Source organism: Thrips palmi, unplaced genomic scaffold (assembly GCF_012932325.1).
Source record: "Thrips palmi isolate BJ-2018 unplaced genomic scaffold, TpBJ-2018v1 HiC_scaffold_4, whole genome shotgun sequence".
Taxonomy (NCBI): Eukaryota; Metazoa; Arthropoda; class Insecta; order Thysanoptera; family Thripidae; genus Thrips; species Thrips palmi.
Window position 1 is genome coordinate 7,270,273 of NW_023144631.1, and position 24,324 is coordinate 7,294,596.

A 24,324-nucleotide genomic window follows, 5' to 3' on the forward strand; every position below is an offset into this window, starting at 1 on the left:
CTCTCTAACTTCATTTGTCGGCGTCGGCGCGGAGCACGGCAGGCCCGGCGGGGTGGCGCGGGGAGCGGGGTGGTGGTGGCACCCACCCCCTTCTCCCCCTTCCAGCGTCGCCTCCAGCAACTCCAGCAGACTGCTACCGGCTCGCCGACGTCTCCCCCACCCCCACAGAACAGCCTGCGGCGCGCGTGCGCCGAGCTTCGCGCTGCGCGAGGTGGCGGGTGGCTTCGGCTTGCGTTCGAGGTGGCTGGCGGCTTCGCTTCCGAATCCAAAGGGTGCGCCGATAGGGAGATAGGGTTGGGCCTGGACAGTCTACCCTGAAAGGGGTGACTTATTGGGTGTTGGGTTTGACCACTCCGCATGAAGACTGCAGCTGGGAGAGCTGACTTGAACTTGAACGTGTTCGGAAGTAGGTTCGATACGTAGCTCCACAGTCACCATGGTCTTCCCTCCGCTGGGAAGAGGGTCAAGTATAGTGTGTGTAAGAAACAATGTTCCTTGAGACAGGGCCTCTTCAAGTAGTGCAGTCTCCTCAAAATCACCTCATAGTCCTTGTATTGATACAAAATTAATTACAGTGTTTCACATGAATTAATAGGAAACAGATAAGGTACTAAAGTACTGAGCAATTGAGGAGATTCCTATCCTCTCTAACATAGATTTGTCACAAAAGACTAACAGATTTAAAAACAAAGCACAATAATAAATTTATTTTTTGTTGTGGTTTAATACCTGATGACAAATTAGCTCCCCAGAAGTTTTGAATGTTTTATCACATTTAGAACAGGGCAATCCTGTATCTGGTTGAGCATTTGGTTTACTTGTGTGGTTTAGCACATTATGACAAATGAGTTTACTTTTGTCCGAAAATTGGACCCCACAATGTTTGCATTCATGCACAGGTTTTTTCTTTACCAAATGTTCTTTCATGTGTTTTCTCAACGATTTCGCACCTAAAAATGTTTTCCGGCAAACTACACACTCCTCTTCCTTTTTTTCTGTTTCATCCTCTTCTTCTGATACATCCTCTGCAGTATTGGCTTGTTGCTGTAACAGAAATAGTTTGGGTGTTTAAGCCTTGCTGTTCTGACGATTGATTGATTTATTATTCAACTTGTCTTGGCTGAGACAAGAAAACAAGATCAGGAGAAAATAAAGGGCAAAATTGCTATTTAAAAGAATTATATTTCAATTGGACAGGGGCTCAAAAAGGAGAAGATACAAGTTATTTCTTTTTGTGAGAGAGCACCTGGTGACAAATAAGTTTACCAGAATTAGTGAAAACCTCATCACACTTGTTGCACTTGTACTCTTTATGATTTTTTCGACTAAGGACACCTTTAGAATTATCATCTACAACTACAGGATCACTCTTCACAGTTGGTTTCTCACTAGGATTTTTTGATTTTTGATTGGTATTTTTATGATGAAATTCTTTGTGGCATATTAGAGCCCCTTTCTCTTTAAAAGTTTTATCACACTGATTACATTTTAAAATAGAATTTGTGTTCTTCTTGTGAACTTTCAGATGCTCCAGAAACTCAGTGTTATCATCAGTTTCAATGGCACAAAAAGAACACCGGAAAGTAGGCTTTCGATTTGGTGGATCAGAATTCTTCGCAGAGTCATTGGCACCTTTTTCGGGTGTGCCCTTACAAGTTTGCGAATGAACTTTTAGTTCTTCAAATGATGTAAATGATCCTTGACACGAGGTACATATTCTTATGACAGCAGACTTTTTGCAAAAATTTCTTTTATGGTACTTCCAAGTCTTAAAATTTGGAAAGCCACACAAACAATCATAACAGTACCATGTTTCATTGAAATGGTCTTCCATCTGGTGAGATTCAAGTGCCATAGTGGAAGGAAATTGCTTCTCGCATTTAACACATGTACCCTCTGGTAGATTTTTTGATGGCTTGGGCTTTACCTCAGGTGTAGGTGACTTGGCGGTAGACTTGGTGGGTGACTTGCTAGGTGGCTTCATAGGTGGCACAGGTGATTTGCTCTTCTCCTCCTCATCACTCTCACTCTCCGTCTCCGGTTGATTAACCTGGTCCTTGTATTCCGGATCATCAGGATCCGAATCATCCTCTGATTCGTCTATAATTATTTTCTTCTTCGGAAGAACACCGGTAGAGCTCCGAGTAAGTCTGTAAAACACATTTTCAATTAAAAAACAATAATCAGGGACATGTTTGACACACATAAATTAAGATAAACAAATACATACCTTCGTTTTTTCAACTCCACATCTGGGGACGGCACTCTGCGCTTGCGGCCTCTCCTTCTGCCACCAGCATCAGAAGCACCATTCCCGAGAGAATCGTCATCAGGATGATTACTGGCACTGTTTTCAGGAGGATCATTTTCTTGATCACAATTTAGAGAAGCACTATCATCAGTGGGAGCAGCATTATTGTGAGAGGAGTCATCACCGGGAGCAACAACATCTGCACTGCCTGCTTCAGAAGAGTCAGCACCTTTATCACCATCTCTTTTTCCATCTTCTAAACTTGATTTAGAGTCATCAGTATCCACTTGGTTTATGAGGTAATCAACTGATGACTCCACTGAAGAATTGCTGCCAGGAGACTTCGGGGACTTTGCATCATTAGCTTTCTCCACTTTCACATCATTTTTGAAGAGAAATGGTAAACTGATTAGTGGCACAAGCTTGATAGGTTCCGAATTAGGAACAGGCACTGAGGCCACCTGGTTCGCGAGTTCTTGAAAGTCCTTGGGCTCCTCTTTAATTTTCGTCAAAATTGGTAAGTTCTATAAAGAAAGTGGCAAAAATCAAACTTTACCGACAAGGCAAACTTAATTACAATTCTTAGAGCAAGAAATTTGTCATAATACCCTTACCTTTGGAGATCCGATGCCTTGGGCTTCGGTATTCCGACACATATTCTTGAAATCATGGAATTCTGTCAATTTTGTCTTACACAGAAGACAAATCGTCTTTCTGCTGTCACTCTCCTTCACCTGCAGATCAAATACATAAAGAGATGAGAAATTAGCTAGCAACGAAATTGTATCTTGGCTAATAATTAAACAACACAGAACAATGATCCGGTCATCCATAATGGAAAATGACATCAGGTTACAGGTGTACCTGCTCAGTAATATTGAGCTGGGTGGGACAAAAACATGGGTCGATAAAAAGTAACACGAAACGGTCCTGCTATATTATTGGGGACGTAAAATGGCAGACCGATGTCATTTGACATGATTCCGACGTGCATGCAGGTGAGAGTCTTCATGATCGCCTTGCTAGCGCGTGCGCATGCACACAACAGGTACATGCAGGGCAGAGTCACATACCTCTATGTTTAGAGTAAAATTTATCTTGTATGGCAGGTATTCTGTGGTACCAAAAATTGGTATGTCGTCACTGCGCGCAGCACACAGCCGACACAATTCAAGGCTCATGATCGAGGAGAACAGGAACAACGTAACGAACAAGCACACACTCCACTCCACAGACTCCACTCCAGCTGAGCCGCAGCCGCACGCGCCGAAAATGCGGCATGCGGCTGCGCATAAACGATTTCTCATATTATGTCAAAAACAAAAACAAAAGAAAAGCGGGAATCTGGAAAACCGAAAAAGAAACCACGGCGCGGAACAGCATCTTGGTTTTGTTCGTTCCAATCATTAAAAATTTACAGTCTGTGAAGTTTTATTTCATTTTTGAATCAAATTTTGCCTAAATGAAGCACCAAGATGTGAAACTATCTTGCCCAGTTTCTCATAATTGTTTTTCATTTGTCTTCACCTTGTTGACATGTTTTTGTTGTTTCTTTTCATGTTGTTGTTGACAGGAAGATGCGTCAGTAAGGTTATGGTTGTGTTGTGTCATTTTTTTTCTTTTACGAAACGTTAAACGATTGTCGCCTGCCCTGCGGCGACTGAAAATCGTTCAAAATGATACGACAACTTTTGAAGCGTATATTTCACTGGGGCCCTCTAGCTGCTTTAAGTGAGTAATATGACCCTTGACGAGAATACGGACTACTCTACTAAGAGCCAGTGACAAAACATCTCCCTCTGGATTGCAGGTATAATAAAATGCATAACTTTCATGACAATGCATTGCTGCAGCATGTGGTGGCCGGCTTCGCAGTCGTGGGGCGGGACGATCAACAGCGGAGTGTTTCTTTGCTGCAGCTTGCTCACCATCTACAATTTCCTTAGTGCTATGATGGAAGGACCAGGATTCCTTCCTTTCAAGTGGCGGCCCAAAGCGGAGGAAGATGAACAGCATCTGCAGTACTGTGAAGCCTGTCAAGGATACAAGGCCCCCAGAGCCCATCACTGTCGGAAATGTGGCCGATGTGTTGCCAAAATGGATCATCATTGTCCTTGGATCAATACTTGTGTTGGGCACGTCAATCATGGACATTTCACAGCATTTTTGTTCTGGGCGGTACTAGGCTGCTTTCAGTCTACTGTAATTTTAAGCTGTTCTCTGTATCGTGGCATTAACAGGGTTTGGTACATGTACTATGGTACCGGGAATGAGCCTCGCGTTTATCTGAGTGCCAATTCATTGTTTTTCTGCATATTTGCTTTGGGCCTTTCTGTTGGAGTTGTTTTAGCTGTAGGTATGCTTTTGTATTTTCAGATACGATCTATATTAAGAAACCAGACTGGTGTTGAAGACTGGATAGTGGAAAAGGCTCATTATCGTAGGGTTGAAGGTCAGGAAAAATTTGTGTTCCCATACGACTTAGGATGGAAGGAAAACTGGAGTCAGGTAATGAATTGGTCCTGTGAACCTGTTGGTGATGGAATATATTGGCCTGTTCGAGAAGGGTGCGATCAGTTTACCCTGACTAGAGAGCAGCAGGAACAGAAAAGGGAAAAGAGAGAGCGGACCAGATTGTATTCAGTCATTAACAAATTTTCAGGTTGGCATCTTCCTTTTGTTAATGGTTGGGGTGCTCTGTGTCATGTTCCATACACAGATGAGCCTCGCATTAAATTAGACATTGGAGAAAATGTATTTGTCACTAGATGGAGAAAATACTGGCTATTTGGAGAAAAGGAGGGTGCCGAAAAAAAATCGAGAGGCTGGTTTCCTAGGTCATGTGTTGTTGAGGTTTCCTGTAATGAAGACTGGAAATCTAAATAATTGTAGTGTGTTAGTTAAAATAGAAACTAAAAGGCTGTCAGGTTTAAAGAATAGCACAAGACTTAGCTTGTGATATTTAAAAGTACTTAATAGTATGAGCTTTTCAGTACTCAGAGATGTTTTTTCTTAAGAATATCTCTAATTATTCCTTTCTCTGACTGTTCACCTTTGGTCTCATACTTTCTTGTGACTTTATCAGTTCATAAAAATAAAACTTTAAGAAACCAGAACAAATAATAATAACCAAATGGTGAAGTTATGAATTTCAAAAGGGTGGGTGGGGTCTCTCTTCAACTTACTTATGTTAACATATTTATTTATCAGAGAAAATTTAGTTTGTTAAATGTATTCTGAATCGTGAATCTAGTCATAGAATGCTTGTTGAACATTAAAGTCTTATATATTTTACAAATACAATGGTCTATAAGGAACATTCCCTTTCTAGTTGATGTGTTCAATCATCCATGTTTTGGATCTTTAGAGTTGATATGTACTCAGGGTCACATATTGTCTAGATTTCTATGTCAGATATTTTGACACATGTTTTAAGTCTTCCGCTCCAAAGAACTAATAATGTGTGTTCTAAGGCCATTTTCTATTCACAATGGCAATATTTTTAAAAAATTCTTCGGAAGTGTTTAGTTTGTTGTAAATGAAAAAAATTGCACAATTTTGACCACCTTGTTATGCTGAGGTAATACAGCTAAATAAAAACAATGCAACTCAATTTGTTCTTTTCCTGTTTTAGAACATACCCACTCATTTATTAAAATCTCCTATTCAAAGCACACAAAACAATATGAAGTGAGACAGCTTTGTACAATCTTAATACCTACTGTAACATAAAATGTATAGAAAAAAAATTGGTAGAGTAACAATGACTAGATTAGTATCATGAAAGAAACAGGTTTCTTCTCAAATCACAATGTCAGCAGGCATATTGCAAAAACTGCCCAATATCAAAGTAAATATCATGGTAACAGAAAGAGGACCAAGAGCAAGAAAGCTAACACTGCTACTGGAATGAAATTATCACTATGCTGTGCGGTGTGCAGAATATGAAGTTTGTGTATAACTGGAATATTCAGTTGAGAGGCCACTGCCTTGATGATCCTGCATGTTGGCATCCTGACTTTGCACGGATAGAATTGGATGGGCGGTCGGACCCATATGAAAGAAATACGTTGGAGATATCGGGTTGGATGGGCTGTCAACACAAGTGATAAAACTTTCAGATAAAACAAATGATATGAAATAGCTATCCACAGACTTTTAATAAGTAATTACAATCCCTAAAAAATGACTTAAGTCACAAGAGACAAACTAGAATAAAACTCTTAATTGTGCAATAAATTTATTGAGACCATTGAGGAACATGCACTGCAAACTAGATTTTCAAGTCATAGTGAAAAACATAGTTAGAACCAAAAAGTGCACTTGACAGATTTATCATTAAATTTTCATTAAGAAGGAATACCAAAAACTTTGTCCAGGAGGTTGGACCCAAATTTGCTTTTGCCCGGATGTATATTTAGAAAGATTTAAATAAGTGAAAAATAAGTGAGCTATAGCACTTCTCACCTCACGTGTTGTTGTTTGACTATTTAGGGCAAGCTGCTTCCTCATGTTGTTTCCTGTGTATGCAACGCATTTAAGCTGCCACTCACCTATGTCTTCATTCCAATGAGAATACCTCTCAATCATGTCCTGAATAACATTTAAGAAATGTTATCAATAATTTTATCATTACTGCACTTGGTCAACAATATTGTAAATGTTGGCTTACTTGGTATTCACGAGGAATGAAGCTATTTTGAATATACTCTTGCAGAGCAAGCTCTTTGGTTAACATGCGAACAGAATCCAATAATCCTTCCATTTCTCTCTGGTGTTCTTGACCCAAATCAGCCAACTCTGATTTGGCTGACAGTAGCATTGATGTAATTTTCCTCAGCTTCTTGCCTTTTCCAGCACATTCTTCCTGAAGGCTTGAATATCTTTCTTCAATATCAATTCGTTCAGCCTGTTTAAGATAAGATGATAAGAATCAAGATAGCTAAGACAGATTCAAGTTACATTTTGATGATGGAGAGTACACCACATACTTCTTTCCTTTGCAGTTCTTGTTGTAGAAGCTGCTCCTGAGACATTGTTTGCTCCAATTCCTGAGCAGACTTTAAAAGTAATTGGCCCTGAAGATCAGCTTTTTCTAAAAGGTTTTCTCCCCCAACAAGAATTTTCTTCTCTAGATTCTGAAGTTTTTCTCGAAGAGCTTCCTGTTCACTCCTGTGGGAGGAAATTTTAAATTTTTGGTAAAGTCCAAGGAAGAACACAAGATTGTACTAAGTGAGTAGTATGATACTTACCTTGCCTTACAAAGTTCTGCTTCTTCTTGTTCTGCAATACGTTTTAATTCTTTCTCCATTTCAGTCTCTTGTGGTTCTTCTTCATTCCAGTCTTCAAGGTTTCTGCCATCCTGAGCAGCAGCCTAAACAATGTAATAAAATGTAATTTTTTTTTAAAATTGTGAAATAGATGAAAGGGTAGATGACTGAAATAATTTATTCACATCACCTCTGCATCAGCTAATTGATCCATAGTGAGAGGAACATAATGACCTAAACCTGAACTAGAACCACGTTTTTTGCGTTCCTTCTTCTCTGTCCGCTCTACATCATCATCACCATCAGAGGAATCAGCTTCTGATTCAGATCCCTCTGATACTGTAAAATGTAAAAATAACAAAAAAACAATCACCATAGCTATAACAGAAACATGTCATAAAAAATTCCACACTCGCAGGTAATGATGAACCAACCGTTACTTGCTTCACGATCTTCAAGTTGACGGCGTAATGTTTCAATTTCAGTCTGAAATTTACGAAGTAAGGCATCTTTAGGGTCCTCATTGACTCGGACACGATTCTTGATGTTTTTGGCGCGATTGGCATAACGAAGTGTGCTTATTGTTTCATCATAATTATAATCAGCTGGCCCTATATTTGCACACTGCAGTACGAAAACAAAACAAAAAAGCATATAGTTTCAAAATATAGAACATCATGTCGTGTTATGAACAGATGTCTTAATTTATAATGGAGGCTTGAATGAAGATTAGTAGGCAGATCTTACCATCACAGTTTTGGAATTTCCTCCAAGAGAATCTTGAAGTAATCTTGTAAGTTTAGAATTTCTGTATGGTATATGAGTGCTTTTTCCATCAACCAAAGCTGAAATTACATTGCCCAAAGTGGAGAGTGATAAATTAATCTTTGTTGCCTCTTTGAACCGCTGACCTGTGGCACCTGTCTTGCTTTGACGTTCAGATCCCTAAGATGAAAGTTTTGATTTTAATGGTGATACATGAGATAAAAATTCTTCAATGTTAAGGGGGTATAAAAAGGTTTTAATAAATCTTACTGCCAAATCTACAAGATGAAGTCGTCCAACTCTGACATGCTGCTCTGCTTCACCAGCAGTAGTTGATTCTATGGTGGTTGAATATATGGCATGAGAGCGCGAGCTCTCAACATTCATAGCAGTAGCCCCAACAACACCTATGGCATATATAAGTATTTTGTAAGAAAACGAATAAAATTCTATAGAAGACCAAAAATACACAACAGTCCTCACGGTTCTTGTTTCCTAATGTCATTATGCGTAGCATATCCTCATGGTTATTAACAATATAAGAAGACAAATCTTTGACAAAAACTCCAATGTCAGGTCTCTCCTTTACTTCAAGTCGAACGCGCTGATCTTTACCCAACAAATCTCTCACTTCTTCATTGTAAATTTCATAGTATGAAACTCGCACCAAAAACCTATGGAAACAATGAGTCAAAGAATTAAAGCATTGTTTGCAATTTAGAATCGAAAAAAACCTTATTAAAACTTGCTTGGTATCTTCTTTAGCTTGGGCAATATGGCTGAAAATGTGAATGAATGAATTGGGAATGATTCCTCTGAGTGCTGGGTCACTGTGTAGTCCCTCCATGGTATAGGTCTTGCCTGTACCAGTTTGTCCGTAAACCAAGATGGTGCCATTGTAACCAGCCAATGTTTTGTTGACTATTGGAGCAGCAACTCTATTGTAGACATCAAGCTGAAAGATAATATAACAGACTTAAAATTAACAAAACAACAACACCAAAATGAGCTGTGCACGGCATTAACAGCTCACATTTTTCAATGCACCATTGCAGATATTTCTGTAGCATGGGTCAAATGAATCAAGAAGCAACATTCTATGCTTAGGTGCACTTTTATTATTAAAGGAGGTTTCTGGATGAATGCGTACTGGTGCAATTATGAAATCACCTAACATTTTCCATCTCCTGCAGACTCTTTAAAATGTTTCATTTGAAGAATTAAGGATAAGCACAATAAACTGAAGCAGGAACCTTGCGTAAAAGGTCATGAAACAGCACCATGAATGCTGAACTAGGTACTCGTTGCTTGGTAACTATAATAAGGAAAGTAATCACAACAATGAAGAGGTATCATTGTCCTCCCCCCCCCAAAAAAAAAGAGAAAAAGGGGGGTGGAAATGGGGGAAAGGGTGTGTCTGGAGTGCAGTAGAGGTGTCAATATGGATTGAAGATAAAATTGTTTTAGTGAAATCAACAAACATTTGCGTGCACTTCTTTAAATCAACTGAAAGTGGAAAGAGGTCTTGTCACAGGCTGCAGAAAAACTAAATACAAGTGCATACCTGTGAGGAGTCAGTATCAAACACAGTGTCAAAAGTAAACACTTTTGGGGGTTCCTCTGGAGGGGCTTGAGGGTTTGAGACAGATATCGCATTACATGATGAATCTACTGACGTAATTTGGCGACAACCAGTCTCAGTCTCTTGCTCAGAGAGAGGCCGCACTCTCAGAACAACTCGAACATTTTCTACTTCTCCAACACTTGAAAGATCCTAGGATAGCAAAAAACGGAAAAGGTATATGGTTAATACTGTTTTACAGGTAATTGGATGTGAGGGTTAGCTTGTTGCTAATTGTGAATCTGTAGAAAAGAGTTTATCCACTTTGTAGGCAACTTACAACTTGACTTGCACTCGTCATAATGAATGAATCACATATGCCGAAATGTTTCTTGTCCGTCAAATAAGTGCTAAAATAATGAGCAAACTATTTGTGTATTTTTCTTTTACACACCCCCACCCGTTACGGCTCTTTACCACGCCCACACACAAGCGGAATAGTATGAGAAACTCAGGCAGACAGCATTTCCACTCTACGACTTCCATGGACGTCAACAAACAAACATTCCATTCCAACCACCGACCGACTAGAGCCCGAACAGTCACTGGGAAGATGAGGACTCATCTTTGAAACTTGTGGAATTACAGGTGTCAGCTTCATTGAATCATGGTACGTTGTCTTCAAACAATGCTCTTGTTTGGATTCTCTTTGAGAACTTTTTTTTGTTGTCGTATCAACTGCATTATAATTTAAGATTTTATTTCCCTTGAATTCCATGATAGATTTTATCTCGGCTGAAACCTGCCGTCACTTCCAAGCCCCCAACAGGAAACACCACTGGAGCAAATCAAAAAGCGCTTCCAAAACTGGAAGACTTTCTGTCCGCAAGAGATTATACTGGAGCTCTGACACTGCTTGAGGTATGTGCATTTTTGTAGATGACAGTCACCTGATTTGTTTCTTTAATATTTTTGTTCACTTTTTAGTTCAACCAAGGATCAGGAAAAACGGATGGAAATAGCGAGCAATGGATTGGATACTGTGCTTTTCATCTTGGTGATTACAAACGTGCCATGTCCATTTTTGAGAAGCTTTCTCTGAAGGGCGATCCACCTGATGATGTGTTGGTGAACTTGGCTTGTTGCCAGTTTTACCTTGGCTTGTATTCAGAAAGCGAGGAGGTAGAACAGCTTCTGTATCTATTGTATTTTTGTTTAGGTGATTGCGGTGATTTTTATTCATTGACTCACTTTTTTGTCCTATCAGACTTTGAAACATGCAAATCCGAGTCCATTAAAGACTCGGCTTCTATTCCATCTCTCCCACAAAACTAGTGCAGAAGAGAAGCTTCTAGAATATCACCAGCAATTGAGAGATGTGACTGAGGATCAACTAAGCCTAGCTGCAATCCACTATCTTCGTGCCCACTATCAAGAAGCTATAGATATTTACAAAAGAATTTTACTGGACAACAGGTGTGAAACTGATCACATGGATGTTTATTTTTGTTACGATTAATTTTATTTGTTTCTTTTTTTATTGCAGGGACTATCTGGCTCTCAATGTGTATGTTGCCCTGTGTTACTACAAATTAGATTATTATGATGCTTCCCAAGAAGTGCTATCAGTATATTTGCAACATTTCCCAGATTCTGCTATTGCTATAAACTTGAAGGCATGTAACCATTTTCGTCTTTACAATGGAAAGGCAGCAGAAAATGAAATAAAGTCTCTAATGGTAAGTTATTGGGTCTGAAGAAAACCTTGTCCAGGCAGTGCATAATTTATTCAGGAAGTCATAATGACTTTATTTTTAAGTGCCACTCGTTAAATTACAAGCCAGCATTCATCTATTTAACCAGTTTTAAATTATAATTCTGTTTTCCAAGACTTTTTAAGACTGTGTGTTTTACCTATCTTTAATAATTATTCCTGTATCATAGGATCAGAGTTCATCATCTTTCATCTTTGGAAACGATTTGATACGTCATAACATGGTTGTGTTCCGAAGTGGTGAAAGTGCCCTGCAGGTGCTTCCTCCCCTTGTGGATGTCATTCCGGAAGCTAGATTGAATCTAGTGATTTATTATCTTAAACAGGTAAATGTCTTACAAATTTGTTAATAGTCTGCATTTAAGTCCCAAATAAAGCTTTTTTCCCTAATTTTAATACTGCCACTTTGATATTTCTTTACAAGGATGAGGTGCGTGAAGCATATCAATTGATTAAAGATCTGGAACCTGCAGTTCCCCAAGAATACAATTTGAAGGGTGTGGTAAATGCAGCCATGGGCCAAGAGACAGGTTCTGTAAGTTTTGAAAAAAAAAAGAAGTTATTCAGAAATGTTTATGTCAATAATTGTTTTGGCAAATAATTTCCATTCCTCTCTCTCTTTTTCTTCTCAAGCGAGAGCACATCAAGTTTGCTCAAAAATATTTTGAACTGGTTGGTTCAAGTGAGAGTGAATGTGACACAATTCCAGGCCGTCAGTGTATGGCTAGCTGTTATTTCTTAATTCGTCAATTTAGTGAAGTACTACTTTATCTGACTTCCATAAAGAGCTACTTTTACACTGATGACACATTCAATTTCAACTATGCTCAGGTAAAATCCATATGTGTATTCTGTGAGTCTTAGTAGCCTCAAAGATATTGCAAATTTGAATGTTTCTGCAGGCAAAGTGTGCAGTTGGAAATTACAAGGAAGCTGAAGAAGCTTTTCTACTCATTCAGAATGAGAAAATTCGCAGTGACTACACATACATTAGTCATCTGGCTCGATGCTGTAAGTGCTTTTTTAAATGATCAAACTTTATAAGCAATATGAAAGTACTGTTAGGATGTTTTTTGATTGCACTTGTTTTTATTGAATCTGTCTTCTCTGCAGATATGATGAATGGAAAACCACAAATGGCTTGGGAGCTTTACCTCCGTCTGGAAACATCAGCAGAATCATTCAATCTTTTGCAATTGATGGCAAATGACTGCTACCGTCTTGGCCACTTCTGGTTTTCCGCTAAAGCTTTTGATATGTTAGAAAGGCTTGATCCGATTCCTGAACATTGGGAAGGCAAAAGAGGAGCTTGTGTGGGAGCTTTCCAAATGGTTGTTGCAGGGAAACAGCCAAAGTAAGTAAATTTGTTTGATTTTAAGTTAATCCCGAAATAATTGTCAGGTTTGGTGTTACTTAAACTGTATTTCCTTTCATTCTTTTAGGGAACTCTTAACAGATGTTATCAGTCTTTTGAGGAACACTGCAAATTCTCAAGTTGAAATGATTATTCGTATTGTGAAGCGCTGGGCCAAAGAGAATCGCATTAATGTGTAATTTATCTCCTAGAACACATTGTTAGATTATTACTATCACTAGAATCTAGTTAATTGTGAGTTGAGTACCAACTCCGTCCAGGACACAAAAAGAACTGTAAAGTAAATTTTCTAGTCATGTTGTGATTAATATTGTACCCTCTATTGTAAGATATTGTAAACACTGAGTCACATATTTCATAGGATAAAAGAGACAAAAACAGGATAGAAAAGAAAAAAAATTATTACCTCATAGTTGTTTAAAAATAGAAAACCCTGTGAGATCTGTTAAAATTATTCATTAGCATTTTGTGTTTTTCCTGTGGTAATACTTGAAATTGAAATACCCATGGACCATATAAGAGGCTGATCTGCTGAAATTTTGATTACAGGATCATTGCCATAAGTATTTGAGGAACTGATCATTCCACCAAATTTCATCTCTTGGTTTTCTGAAAATAGATTAAAGATGTATGATATAAATACCAAGTCAAGACAAAAATAGAAACACAAATAAAATAAAATGTCAAAGGAAACAGAGCTCATTTTTACATACTTAGATTCCATTTGAGGCCTGATGTTGTTACAATAGTTGGGGCGCCAACAGGAATTAATCCAATCCAACGGTCATCAGATAAAATATCATTGTGCTTTAAATTGGAAACATTTATTTCATGGCTTCCTGGTTTTAAAAGCCATGTAGCACTGCATGAAGAAAGAAGAACTATACATTCTTCAAACATGTGCAATGTGTTCAATTGGGATAAAATTTGGTCCAAGCGACCACTCACTTCACATACTGCTACTATCAAGCTTGGCTGCAAAATTTTAACTTCTTAAATTCTAAACGCATTTTGTGCAAACCAAGTCTTAGATTATAATTATTTTTAACAACTTACAGCGTCTCTTTCCTTAATGCAACGAATGGCTTTGCAGAAATCTGTGAAGTCTTGATCAGGTGTATGAAATACAGGAACAGACTTCTCCTGAAGCATTGCAACAGTACTAGATCGAATAGAATCCAGATCACCTGTTACTACATCTGGTAAACCTAAATTCAAAATACCACATATACTTGAGCTTTCCAGCCACTCAAACCAACGGTCTGTTCCACCATCCACAGTAACACGGAATGTAGCTGTAAAAAAATTGATTCACATAGATAAATAACAGAGAACATGAATTACCCGTGAGAAAATGTTGCAATACAATTAAAATTTGAAAAACTCAATGAAAATAAATGTACCTTTATTCCATAAGTGAGCCATGATTTCTTTTTTTATCGATATCGGCTGATTAAGTATGACCAAGCTAAAAGGTTCAACGGGATCTGCTCCAAGAAAAGATAGAGGATTCCAATACATGCTGCCAGCCATGCTTTCCTACAAGGTTGTTTACGACATTTAAATAATTTAGCAATAATTTTGAAGTAAAGAAAATTGTAACTTTGTACAAAACCAATTTAAATATCATACCTGCAATGCAGTGAAAACTGAAACGTCGACGAAGTCTTTTATAGGGTTGGGTTGGAGGATTGCACTTGACCGGCACCTAATGGTTTCTTATCACCGTCTTTTCGAACGCAAGCACGACACTGACAGGCCACTGCCACTTTGGACAATGTTTAACTTTTCTGGAAGGTTGTTGTTTGTGATGTTTTGAGCGAGGCTTCAGCCACCTTCAGCGGCGTCACACAGCGTGCCTCAGAGGCACATCACCGCGCGGTGGTGTGATAACAGGAGGACGGTGGGCTTCTCTCCTGCCGCCTGCTGCTGCTGCGGCCAAGAAATTCCCTCTCGATTTCTGTGGGAACAGTTGAGTGCGTTTCGTCGCGAAGAGCGCCACCTATCGTCATCCGGTCAAATTAATGAGGTTCCTGGGAAGTTCGAGGGCGGGACTCGGTGGCAAGAGTGGCACTCTGCTAGAGTGAGAGAGCTCCGTGCAGGCACCTTTCTTGTGTGCGAGACAGAGAGAAAGGACAAGAAAAGGTGTGAGTGGGGGTAAATTTGGAGGAAGGGTTCGAATCTCGCCATATTGGTGGTAACTGTGTGAGCGGACGGACGTGAGAAAAGCGTAAAATTTGTGATTTTAAAAACGAGTGTGGATTATGCCGCTTGCTGGGTCTGGCCAAGACCCCGTTGACCCATGGAAGCGACTGGATCCTGGGGCCTTGCAGGTCAAAGAAGAAATCGAGGTAGGACTTTAATTTTGTTCGTTCCATCCAGTCCCCAATGTGTATTCTCTTTTTGTTGACCGACAGGTATTGTTGTGCGGTACCGGTATCAACACAAATCCCTTTAAATTTGCCCCATATTTGCCCCTCATTTCTCACTATTTTGATGGCATTATTTGTCCTAGCCTAAACTAAGGATTTTCGTATAGAGCCTCCCAGGGCCAGGCCGACGAAACGTATGGGACGGTATTTATGCACCTGTCAAAGTCGGCGAGGTTATTTTGGTCAGAAATGACTGAAATGACAAATAGAGTGACTCTATATTCCATCAATGAAAACCATTTGATCGTTTTAACAAATTCAACTCTATTTGAATTCATTGATTTATTCTTTTAATGTCTTAATATCACAAAGAGGTAATCAGATTCAGGACAAGCTGATACACGTTAAGCAATCCTCAAACCAATGTTGCAGAATGTACAAAATTCTTTTGCACTGTTTGACTGAAACTTTACCTAAAACTCATGGGTTGTATTCTAGAATCTTTCAGTTAGCATTCATTTTGTTTGCCCTGAAATTTAAATGCAATAAATGATAAATCGTATTCATGTATTGCTTGAACATTGCATGAAGATTTGTGCAGTTATGCCATTTGACGATAAATTGAAAGCATGCATTGTTTTGTGCATGTATTTGAATGGAAACAAGTTTAACAGCAGTTGAAATTTTTTGTGTGACCCATCATAATTGTGTGCAAATGAGAACTTAGTTCTACAGAATAATTTGTAACTTTTCAACAATTTTTGGATTTTTTTTGTGTCAATTATATGACAAATATTGCAGTCCTAAGAATGATCTGTAGGATCTGTGCAGGATACATAAGATGGTTGCTTGATTCATTAGCTTTCCATTTCATGCAGTAGCTAAAATTTTTCTTCCTGATTTTCAACTAATAAAATATGCATCTTTCTCGATAGACGCTCTTAGAGCTGCTGTGATGGTGATTAAAACTATCGCTTATTGCTGTTGTGGCCATTAAAGATGATCTGGTTTAATGCAGGAAGGAGGAAGGCTCTAAGTGTGTGTGCTGTTCCCTTTGTTGGACCAATCAGCCAAAGTAAAATATAAAATATATTGATAGCATCTATAAGGCAATTAGTTTTTGTCACTTGTCGCTAGCTACTTTTCATCTTGAACAATGTTATTCCTTGTTTTTGCAGCCCATGGCGTATCCAAGTCTATATCTGGCCTAAGGATTGATTCTGTAGGTACCCTGCCACAGATATATGACAGGCTGCATGAGTATTAATTGTTTTTTTAGGCGAGGGTGCGGCATGTGTATTCATAATGTATCCTCTTAGGTGGTTATTTTACTTCACATGAATCTTTTTCTCACTCAATGTAACAACAATTAGGGAAATTGTGAACAAGTTTATTCAGCTTCTTTTTCTGTTACCCCCTGAGTTGGAGTTACTTTAGATGCTGGGTTTGTTCACCTTGGTTTTGTCTCTGTTATGTGCTTTACACCTCTTAACTGCACTTTCAACTTTTGCAAAGTTATTTTTGTTGTTGAGTTTATATCAAGTTATATGCCAATCGCTTGAGCTTTTGTTAGGTTCAAGAGGACAAAGTACTCATGCAGACCAATCTAAACTCCTCCTTCCTCTATCCTGTATTCCACGTGCATGGAAATAAGCCTATGTGATTTACTAAGTTATGCTCATTTTCCCCCTACCCTCCTTTCTCTTGAAGAGCATTGTGTTCTAGACCAGTACACTGCTTGTTGTATCTAGCTGTTCTCCGAAGCACGTGGTCATTCGCATTCGCACATAGCTTGCTACATCACCTTGAGCTGTACGGTAATCCTCCTGCTAAGAAGGCGTGTCTATGCAAATGTGTTCCTTTTGCCCCCCCCCCCCCCCCAACCTCGCGCGAAAATGATTCTGCCGGGCTCCTCGACAACCTAACCTGGCGTTGCGCGTCTCATGTGAGACACTCAAAACAATAAAAAAAGGGTGTGAGGACCGTGAGCTCCCCGGCCCCCGGCCCCCGGCCCACCTGCACGGGGCCCGCGCGCACTGTGTGCCCGGTTGAAGCGACGCTGGCGTTGACTGTACCTTTCAACAGAGTTTTCGGAAGGACTTTAGAGAGTAGTGGTCGTGGGCGCGCTACAGCCACGCGGCTGCACGCGGGCCGTGGTCTGATTCCGAGAGTCGTTTTCGTCGCTCCGTCTCTCTAGCACTCATGGGGCATCTCGTGGTGCGAGAGAGACAGGGGCCGGGCAGGACTTGTTGCCCCGCTGCCTCTTGACCCCCATGTGCCACAGTGTCTAATTGCAGCGCGTGTGGCGCGCAGTGGAGACATAGAGGGGCGGGTGAAATGTGGCAAATTTAAACGTAACGCCCCTTCCCTCTCCTCTTTTCTCTCGTAAAAGCTCCCAAGGCTGACGTGGCCTGCATGCTGGCGGGCTAGTCCAGGGTAGTCCCGCCGCGCTTTGACATTTGAAAGAAATGCCGGTGGTGTGCGTCGCGCGTCCCGCTGCTGGTGATGCATCGCGCTGCCGCTGGGGAGGCCTCGGCCCGCCGCGGTGGCCGCCAGGGAGGAAGGGCACTGGGGTTAATTGGCCGCGGACGCACGGGGTCAGTTCGTCGCTCTCTCTCTCTGCCGCACTCGTGGGGCTCTCCGTAAGGGTGCGAGGGAGGCAGAGCGACAAACCGCAGGCTGGGGCCGCTCTGTCTATCGCTCTCGCTCGCACCCACGGGGCGTTACGCAGTGGGGTGGGAGAGCGACGGCGACAAAGCACTGCTCGAAATGAGACTGAACTCCACTCTGGGCTTCTCGACGTTGCTCTGTTCCGAATGAAGATCCACTGGGCGCCTCTGCCCCGTGCCGCGCCGTGCCGCGTCGTCGACGAGGGCCGAGGCCGGCCGAGGCGACCCAAGGCCTTGCCCGTGCGTCCGCGAGGGGCCGCCACCTTTATTTGGGGGAGGCAGGTGCAGGGCCTGCAGGGCGACATGCCTTTGTACCAACTTGCGGACCGGCTTAGCCAGCCGTGATGGAGTGAGGCCCCTGGGGTGGGGGGAAGCAACGGGTGGCTCCACACCGATAAGGCAACAAATCGGATTACGCGAGGAATTTTGGGGCAGGTGCGGCGCGAAGTTGCCTCTGAGTCCATGCGGTGTGCGCGCCGTGCGCCAGGTTGGCGCTTGGCGCCTCGCCTCGCTGGAGCTCGCTGGAGGGCGCTGGAGCGGGTGGCTGCCAAATGCGTACATTGTGTGGGCGCTTGGTGGACCCGTTATGGGCCCACCCGGGGGTGCCAGGGGGTGCCAGGGGGCAGCGGTCGAAATGCCACCCCACCTTCCGAAACACCGCCGTGCCTGGCCGCGCCGTCGAGGGTGTTGTAGGTGCGAGCGCTTGGGGTGGAAAGGCCCCGCGGACGCGGGACGCGCGAGGAAAAAACCCAAGAGAAATAAGGTCCCGTCCCGTGTGCCGGGTATTCATTGGATTTTTTTGTGACTTGTGTCGACACGGAGGGCTCTGGCCGGCTCTGGCACACCTGGCTGTGTTTGGTATCGCGACGTGTGTCCCGATAGCCAGAGATAGCGACGGACAGGATGTCAACCCGGCCCTCGCTGGCGTCCAAGATAGAGTCTGTCGCTCAGTCCCTCTTCAGGGCGCCGTGGATGTCACTCTCCGGGAGAGTTATCCGCCCTTGGCTTGCCTCGGGATTGCCTTGGCTTGCCTTTGCCCGGCCCCCGTCGACGCTTGGATGCACACAGGGCCTTGCATGCGTTCCAGAGGGCAGATTCCGAGCCGAGCGAGAGGTCTCTCTCTGTCTCTCTCGCACTCATGGGGCGCGAGGAGGTAGGCCGACGGGACCCATCGCTTAGCTCGGAATGCCTGCTTGCCAGACCCGGTCAGGCCACTGCTAGCTAGACTGCCGTGAACGTGGACGTTGTTTCGTTCCCTGCCGGCCGCCGACCGCAGGGCGCAGGGCCACAGTGCCAGTGTAGCGCGCCAATCCCCCATGGAGACGTTCCGACCCGCTCTGCCTTTTCGGGCTTTCCCCTAAATTGGCGCTGAGTACCTACCTGTCTGTCTGTCTGTCTGTCTGTCTGTCTGTCTGATAGTGATCGCGCCTCCGCGCGGTCGACCCCCGACCCAGGCTGCGTTCCATTCATGTCACATTCCCGCTCCGTCAGGAGCACGGCTGGCTTACTCCGAGGGGGTGCGCTCGTCGCGCTGTCTCTCTCGCACCCATGCGGGGTGCTCCACGAATGCAAGAGAAAGGGAGGGGGGGGAGAGAAACCGGGAACAAAACGAGCGCGGAGAGCCCCTGCAGGGTAGGCAATACGACGCACGGCTGTGCTGCGGGTCGGCCTACTCGCCGGGCGCTTCCCCTCCTTTCTCCTTTCGAGCTGAACTCGGCCGTGCCGAACGAACGCTAAACGCACGGCGAGGGCCGCGGCGGCGATGCCTATGGCGCCTATGGCGATGATGGGTGCGCTTTTGGCGGCGCACTGTTCTCTGCTGGCGTTCTGGCGGTGGGGCGGCCGGCACTCCCTGCAAATGGATTCTCGTCCTTTGTGGAAGCTGGGCCGGCCTGGTGAGGCCCGGAGAGGCCCGGAGAGGCCCGGAGAGGCCCGGAGGCCGAGGCCCGGAGCGCAGGCGGGAACGGAACGGCTGGGTTTTATCTCGCTATTAAAGGTCGCCCCCGCCACCCCGGACCGAGGCCGCGCTTGCTGCAGGCCAAGTGGGGGCGTTAAGGGCAGCAGTCACCCCTGATGACGGCTTTTAAGGGCGTGCCATTTAAGGGCGGCCCCCCGTCACCCCGGACGACGACGTTTACGCGCGGCCCCTCCACAGTGGGCCAGAAGACCGGCGGAGGCGGTCAAAATCCCGGCCGGGTTTTGAGCTCCAGAGTTGCTAAATGGGACTCGTACCGAACGCGTGTCTCCAACGATTGCTATCCGAACGAGGAATCCATTGGTGGGGTCACACGTCTGGTTCGAGTCCTGTTTAGCGATTCTGGAGCTCAAAACGCGTCTCGAGTTTTGGCCGACGGCGCCGGCCTTCTGGCCCACTGTGCGGTGTGCCTGTTCGGGCCCTCTTGTGTCAACTTGGGCCCGCTTGGCCGGGCGGTGAGTTCGGCCCTGTGGTTTGTTGTCGGGGTGGGAGTGGGTCGGCGGCCAGGGTGGCGGTGGCGCGCTGTCCCGGCCCGGCGGCGTGTGCGGCTTCTGGCCGGCGGCTGTTTTTCTTGGAAGCTTTCTTTGTGGCGCTCGCTCGCTCGGCAACCCTCTTCGCGTCGCGCCGTGACGTGTGGCGTCCGTCTCCCTCCTCTGTCACTCCAGCCGTGGCCGTGGCCCTGGCCCTGGACCTGCCCCGGCTCCACGCCGTGAGTGCGACCGAGAGCGAAGACACACCCGGGCGCAGCCCCAGCAAGTCGCTGTGTGACACCCCGGACTCCGGTGGGGCTGGGAATCGATCTTGCCGAAGCTTTGGAAATAGAAGCTCGTCTCCCGTTTCCATGGCCCCGGTGGCTCCAGCGGCTCCAGCGGCTCCAGCCGAGGCTCCATCCCATCCGACCCACTGGGCTTTGACGGTGCAGAGCCGCGCACCGCGCACCGAGACACTGTCTCGCACCGCACCGCACATGGCCAAACATGCGCCAATTGCCCCTGCCATTGTTGCCGCTCCCCTCACGTCCCGTTAGTTCCCCTGCACGCTTGTAGGCCGTAGACGCTGCCGTGCGCGCGCGTGTGTGTCGACGTTGTCGTCGGCGCGCGCGTCGTAGAGTCGCACCGCGGGCGGGGGCTGCGAGGTTGGACTGACGATGTTGTTTTGTCTGTTGCAGTCTGCTAGCACTGAGGAAATGGTGCTGGATGAAAGCATTGAGGTGAGAGCATTGGTGTGCGTTTTGTTTTTCTCTTCCTTACATTCTGGTGTGCGCTCGTGTGTGTGTTTGGCTTTTTCCTCTGCGCTCGCTCCGACCTCGCTAATGGCTTGCCCACTAACTTTCCCTGCTTGCTCAGTTACGGAGGCTGATAAGCCCGTCGTTGCTTTTTGCTGCTTTTTGCTGCGGTGTGCTCTCTCTTTCTCTATCGGCGCTCGACGCGTGTGGAGCGAGTTACTGTGCGGCCGAGGACCGGGCCGGCCTGCCTGGTTTCGGCCTTCAGTGATTCTCTCACCTTCCGCCACCGGTTGCCGCTTCGGGCTTCCTCAGATAGTTCGCTCTGGCGGCTCGGCGGCTGCAGCAAGGCTTCTTCTTCTTCTTCTTCTTCGGTTCCACTGCGAAATCCCCGTTGGCTGTGAAGCCTCGCGGGGCTCGGGGGCCTCGCGGGTCGCCCTGCAGATGTGCCGACACACGGTGAAACTACACCCCGTTTTGCAGTGCACACGCTTCACGAGTCCAACGCGAACACACGCACGCCGCCGCCGGCCGGGGCGGAGCGACTCGGGCCAAACTTGAAATGGACTTGGATCAAATATTGCGGCCTGGCGACGCAGAACCCCTGCGGGCCCTGCGGCCATGCAGCAGTGGCAGCAGTGGCCCCGCCCTGCTCTGCTCGTCGGCGGGCTCGTCCAGGACGCCGCACCCGATGACGGCAACCCGGCGGCCCGGGTTCACTTTATCATTGCGTAAACTGTCCGCGCGTAATTGCGTTGGGCCCCGCGCTCCGCGCCCCGCGGGCCGGAATGGGCAAACGCTAAGTTTAGATTTGGGCCGGTCGGGCGCGGCGGCCGAGTGAAGTGACCACCGGGGGGCCGGCTATTTGAGCACTGGCCGGGGGTGCAGTTGGGCGGGGCGGGTACAGCTCGATGAGATTCGCGCGCTGTCCCGAGGAGGCCTTGCCCCGATGCAATATGCCCGCCGCCAGTCAAGTCTCTACCTCTGCCTCCGCCGCCTTGTTTTACCCGTGGCCGAACCCGATCCTGTGATCGACCCTCCGCGCGCCTGGCCTCGCTAGGCCTCGCCGCCCCTCGCCGCTGGTCTCCTGCCTTGAAGGGATCGTGTGCTCATCGGCGGCGGAGAAGGTTATTTTTCTTCCCTCGCTGCCCCCCTCCTACTTTCTTTCTTTCTTATTTGACAATCTTGTTCTCATTACTTTTGCCGCGCGTCTCTCCGCACCCTTTTAATATTAGTGAGACGCAGGCACCTCTCCTGAGAGAAAAGCACGCGAAAAACCCTCCAAGGACAGGGGTGCGCTCTCCCCCTGTTTCTGCTCGGGCTGGCCCCTCCCTTAGGCCCCGCGGGTGGTGATGCCGGGGCCCCACCGGAGGACGCTGCGCTCTGTCCGCCCGCCGTCAGTCCGCTGTCTGCCTGTCCGTATGTCCGTCCGCTGTCTGCCTGTCCATATGTCCGTCCGCTGTCGGACAGTCCGTTCGTCCGCCTGTCTGTCCGTCCGCCTGTCTGTCTGCCTCGCTTGCCTCATGTTCCGGGCCGCCCTACGTGCCCCCTTTGTCCCCGTGCACTCATCTCCTGCCCGTGCGTTATTTCACCCCTTTCACCTCTTTTGCTTCCATCATCTTGTTTTTTGTCGCTGCGAGGCGGGGGCGGCGCGGTGGCGCGAGGGTGCTGGAGGGGCGAAATTGGCCTTTTCGAACGTGTCTCCGCTGCGTAATGAGCGCGCGACGTGCTCGACGGCGTGCTCGGCGTGCGCGGGGGTGGCGCGGTGACGTCACGGCCCTTCGGCCGCACCGCCGGCACCGCCTCTCGGACGCGCTTTGCCCTGCACTACTTGTTGCCGGCCGTGGCGCGGTGCCGCGGTGCGCACTCGCGCCAAATTTTGCGGCAGAGTCTGATGGCAAAGTTTGCTTTCGGGAGAAAGGCGGGCGAAAGGCGGCGGGGTGTTGGCGGGGGAACTGGATTGATTGATTTCCGAAACTCGCCCAAGTTTCCCTTTCAAGTGTAATTGCATGTGCTGGCTGCCGACAACGGGGCCGCGACGCGGCGAGGCGCCCGGGGCCCCGGCGGGGCTGCCTTTGCGTCGGGGCTGCCAATTACTGGCCCTGTTTTCTGGACTTTGGCGACGCGCCGCCGCCGGCAACGCTCTGCCGTGGAGGGTTTTCATTTTGCGGCCGCGACCCTGGCGGCGGCCTTGACGGCGGCCTTGACGGCGGCCTTGGTGGCGGCGTCGTCGTCCACTTCTGGCTCCGCCGCCGCCTCGTCCTCGTTCTCGCCCACGCGCCGCGCGCCGTCGGAAGGGTGGCTTTGACGGCGGCGGCCTCTGGCGGCGGCCTTTGACGGCCACCCCATCCCGCTCCGCTCCGCCCCGCCCCGGCCTGGCGGCGGCGGCGTGTCACAACTTTGAATGCGTTGTCAATACCCCTTGCGATGGCCACGGGACGGGTCCAAGGCCACGCCGAGGGCCGCGCGCCGCGCCTGGTGGCGCCTCGCCGGGGGATGATCAGGGTAGTAATTGGCGTGTTCGGCCGCAGGGACGGATGTTGTTGTTGTTCCCCCGCTTCCCCCGCCGCTGCCTGCCTGTCTGCCTGGCTGCCCGCCCTATTGGCTGCTGCTGCCATCTGCCGCAAAAAGTCATCGACACGATTGGAGCCAGGGAACAAATTGGGTCAAGGGCGAGTGGTGCGCGCGGCCCGGCGCGTGTGCGTCGCCCCGCCCCCCCGCCCCCCCCCGCCCCACCTGCCCCACCGCGCCCCACCGCGCCCCACCTCACCGCAGCGCACGCACCTGCGATTAAAAATAATGGAAGGGCCGCCAAGAGGGCAAAGGCCGTCGAGGCTCGCCAAGGGCGGTGTCAGGTTGACCCCTCGCCTCGCGCGTTGTCGCGCAAAACGGCGGCCTCATCGATTTGGCGCGGCGGCTCGCTCGGCACGACACGTGGAGGGGAACGGGAACTCATCCTGCCGGCCCGCCTCCCTGCCCGCCTGGGGGCCCAACTTTGCCCTGCCCCTCAGACAAAGTGAGTTTACTGTTGGCTGGCTGGCGCGCTGGCGGACGGGACGGGCTGGCGCGAGCCCCAATAATTCATCCATT

The 24,324-nt window shown here is 46.6% G+C and overlaps 6 protein-coding genes across 13 annotated transcripts in view; 3 read left to right on the plus strand and 3 right to left on the minus strand.

Annotated features, from left to right (window-relative positions):
• Positions 1-529: 529 nt before the first annotated feature.
• Positions 530-3,535, minus strand: LOC117649833 (GDNF-inducible zinc finger protein 1-like). Of its 3 annotated transcripts, XM_034392962.1 has the most exons (5): positions 3,325-3,535; positions 2,866-2,985; positions 2,231-2,775; positions 1,928-2,150; positions 530-1,044 (listed from the first exon to the last, which is right to left on the minus strand). In XM_034392962.1, the coding sequence occupies exons 1-5, from the start codon at positions 3,430-3,432 to the stop codon at positions 706-708; spliced, it is 1,335 nt and encodes a 444-aa protein (XP_034248853.1). In that variant the 5' UTR covers positions 3,433-3,535; the 3' UTR covers positions 530-705. The 3 variants fall into 3 exon arrangements, with proteins under 3 accessions (XP_034248853.1, XP_034248851.1, XP_034248852.1); XM_034392960.1 differs by lacking the exon at positions 530-1,044 and having other exon boundaries at positions 1,163-2,150; XM_034392961.1 differs by lacking the exons at positions 530-1,044; positions 3,325-3,535 and adding an exon at positions 3,116-3,256 and having other exon boundaries at positions 1,163-2,150.
• Positions 3,536-3,791: 256 nt separating this feature from the next.
• Positions 3,792-5,864, plus strand: LOC117649836 (palmitoyltransferase ZDHHC6-like). The gene is made up of 2 exons (XM_034392964.1): positions 3,792-3,982; positions 4,062-5,864. Exons 1-2 carry the CDS (start codon positions 3,928-3,930, stop codon positions 5,135-5,137), a joined length of 1,131 nt encoding a protein of 376 aa, XP_034248855.1. The 5' UTR covers positions 3,792-3,927; the 3' UTR covers positions 5,138-5,864.
• Positions 5,861-10,341, minus strand: LOC117649832 (kinesin-like protein KIF3A). 2 transcript variants are annotated; one of them, XM_034392958.1, is made up of 13 exons: positions 10,188-10,341; positions 9,851-10,060; positions 9,036-9,241; positions 8,770-8,960; positions 8,557-8,693; positions 8,269-8,466; positions 7,956-8,145; positions 7,712-7,860; positions 7,504-7,625; positions 7,243-7,423; positions 6,924-7,160; positions 6,719-6,844; positions 5,861-6,344 (listed from the first exon to the last, which is right to left on the minus strand). In XM_034392958.1, the coding sequence occupies exons 1-13, from the start codon at positions 10,206-10,208 to the stop codon at positions 6,222-6,224; spliced, it is 2,091 nt and encodes a 696-aa protein (XP_034248849.1). In that variant the 5' UTR covers positions 10,209-10,341; the 3' UTR covers positions 5,861-6,221. The 2 variants fall into 2 exon arrangements, with proteins under 2 accessions (XP_034248849.1, XP_034248850.1); XM_034392959.1 differs by lacking the exons at positions 9,851-10,060; positions 10,188-10,341 and adding an exon at positions 9,320-9,830.
• Positions 10,342-10,364: 23 nt separating this feature from the next.
• On the plus strand, positions 10,365-13,205 carry LOC117649834 (intraflagellar transport protein 56). Its single transcript, XM_034392963.1, has 11 exons — positions 10,365-10,517; positions 10,631-10,768; positions 10,835-11,029; positions 11,115-11,323; positions 11,394-11,586; positions 11,792-11,947; positions 12,046-12,156; positions 12,255-12,452; positions 12,524-12,632; positions 12,735-12,975; positions 13,064-13,205. The coding sequence occupies exons 1-11, from the start codon at positions 10,515-10,517 to the stop codon at positions 13,173-13,175; spliced, it is 1,665 nt and encodes a 554-aa protein (XP_034248854.1). The 5' UTR covers positions 10,365-10,514; the 3' UTR covers positions 13,176-13,205.
• On the minus strand, positions 13,024-14,979 carry LOC117649837 (thiamin pyrophosphokinase 1). 2 transcript variants are annotated; one of them, XM_034392966.1, is made up of 6 exons: positions 14,629-14,979; positions 14,400-14,535; positions 14,053-14,291; positions 13,710-13,971; positions 13,403-13,605; positions 13,024-13,269 (listed from the first exon to the last, which is right to left on the minus strand). In XM_034392966.1, exons 2-5 carry the CDS (start codon positions 14,527-14,529, stop codon positions 13,448-13,450), a joined length of 789 nt encoding a protein of 262 aa, XP_034248857.1. In that variant the 5' UTR covers positions 14,530-14,535; positions 14,629-14,979; the 3' UTR covers positions 13,024-13,269; positions 13,403-13,447. The 2 variants fall into 2 exon arrangements, with proteins under 2 accessions (XP_034248857.1, XP_034248856.1); XM_034392965.1 differs by lacking the exon at positions 13,024-13,269 and having other exon boundaries at positions 13,282-13,605.
• Positions 14,980-15,052: 73 nt separating this feature from the next.
• LOC117649831 (ribosomal protein S6 kinase 2 beta-like) overlaps positions 15,053-24,324 on the plus strand; it is a 37,708-nt gene continuing 28,436 nt past the window's right edge. Inside the window, exons 1-3 of one of the 4 annotated variants that reach the window (XM_034392952.1) lie at positions 15,053-15,347; positions 16,547-16,590; positions 21,181-21,222. In XM_034392952.1, coding sequence (XP_034248843.1) covers positions 15,299-15,347; positions 16,547-16,590; positions 21,181-21,222 — 135 coding nt within the window. In that variant the 5' untranslated portion in view covers positions 15,053-15,298. The remainder of the gene's footprint in view (positions 15,348-16,546; positions 16,591-21,180; positions 21,223-24,324) is intronic. The other 3 variants (XM_034392954.1, XM_034392953.1, XM_034392956.1) reach the window with 3 other exon arrangements.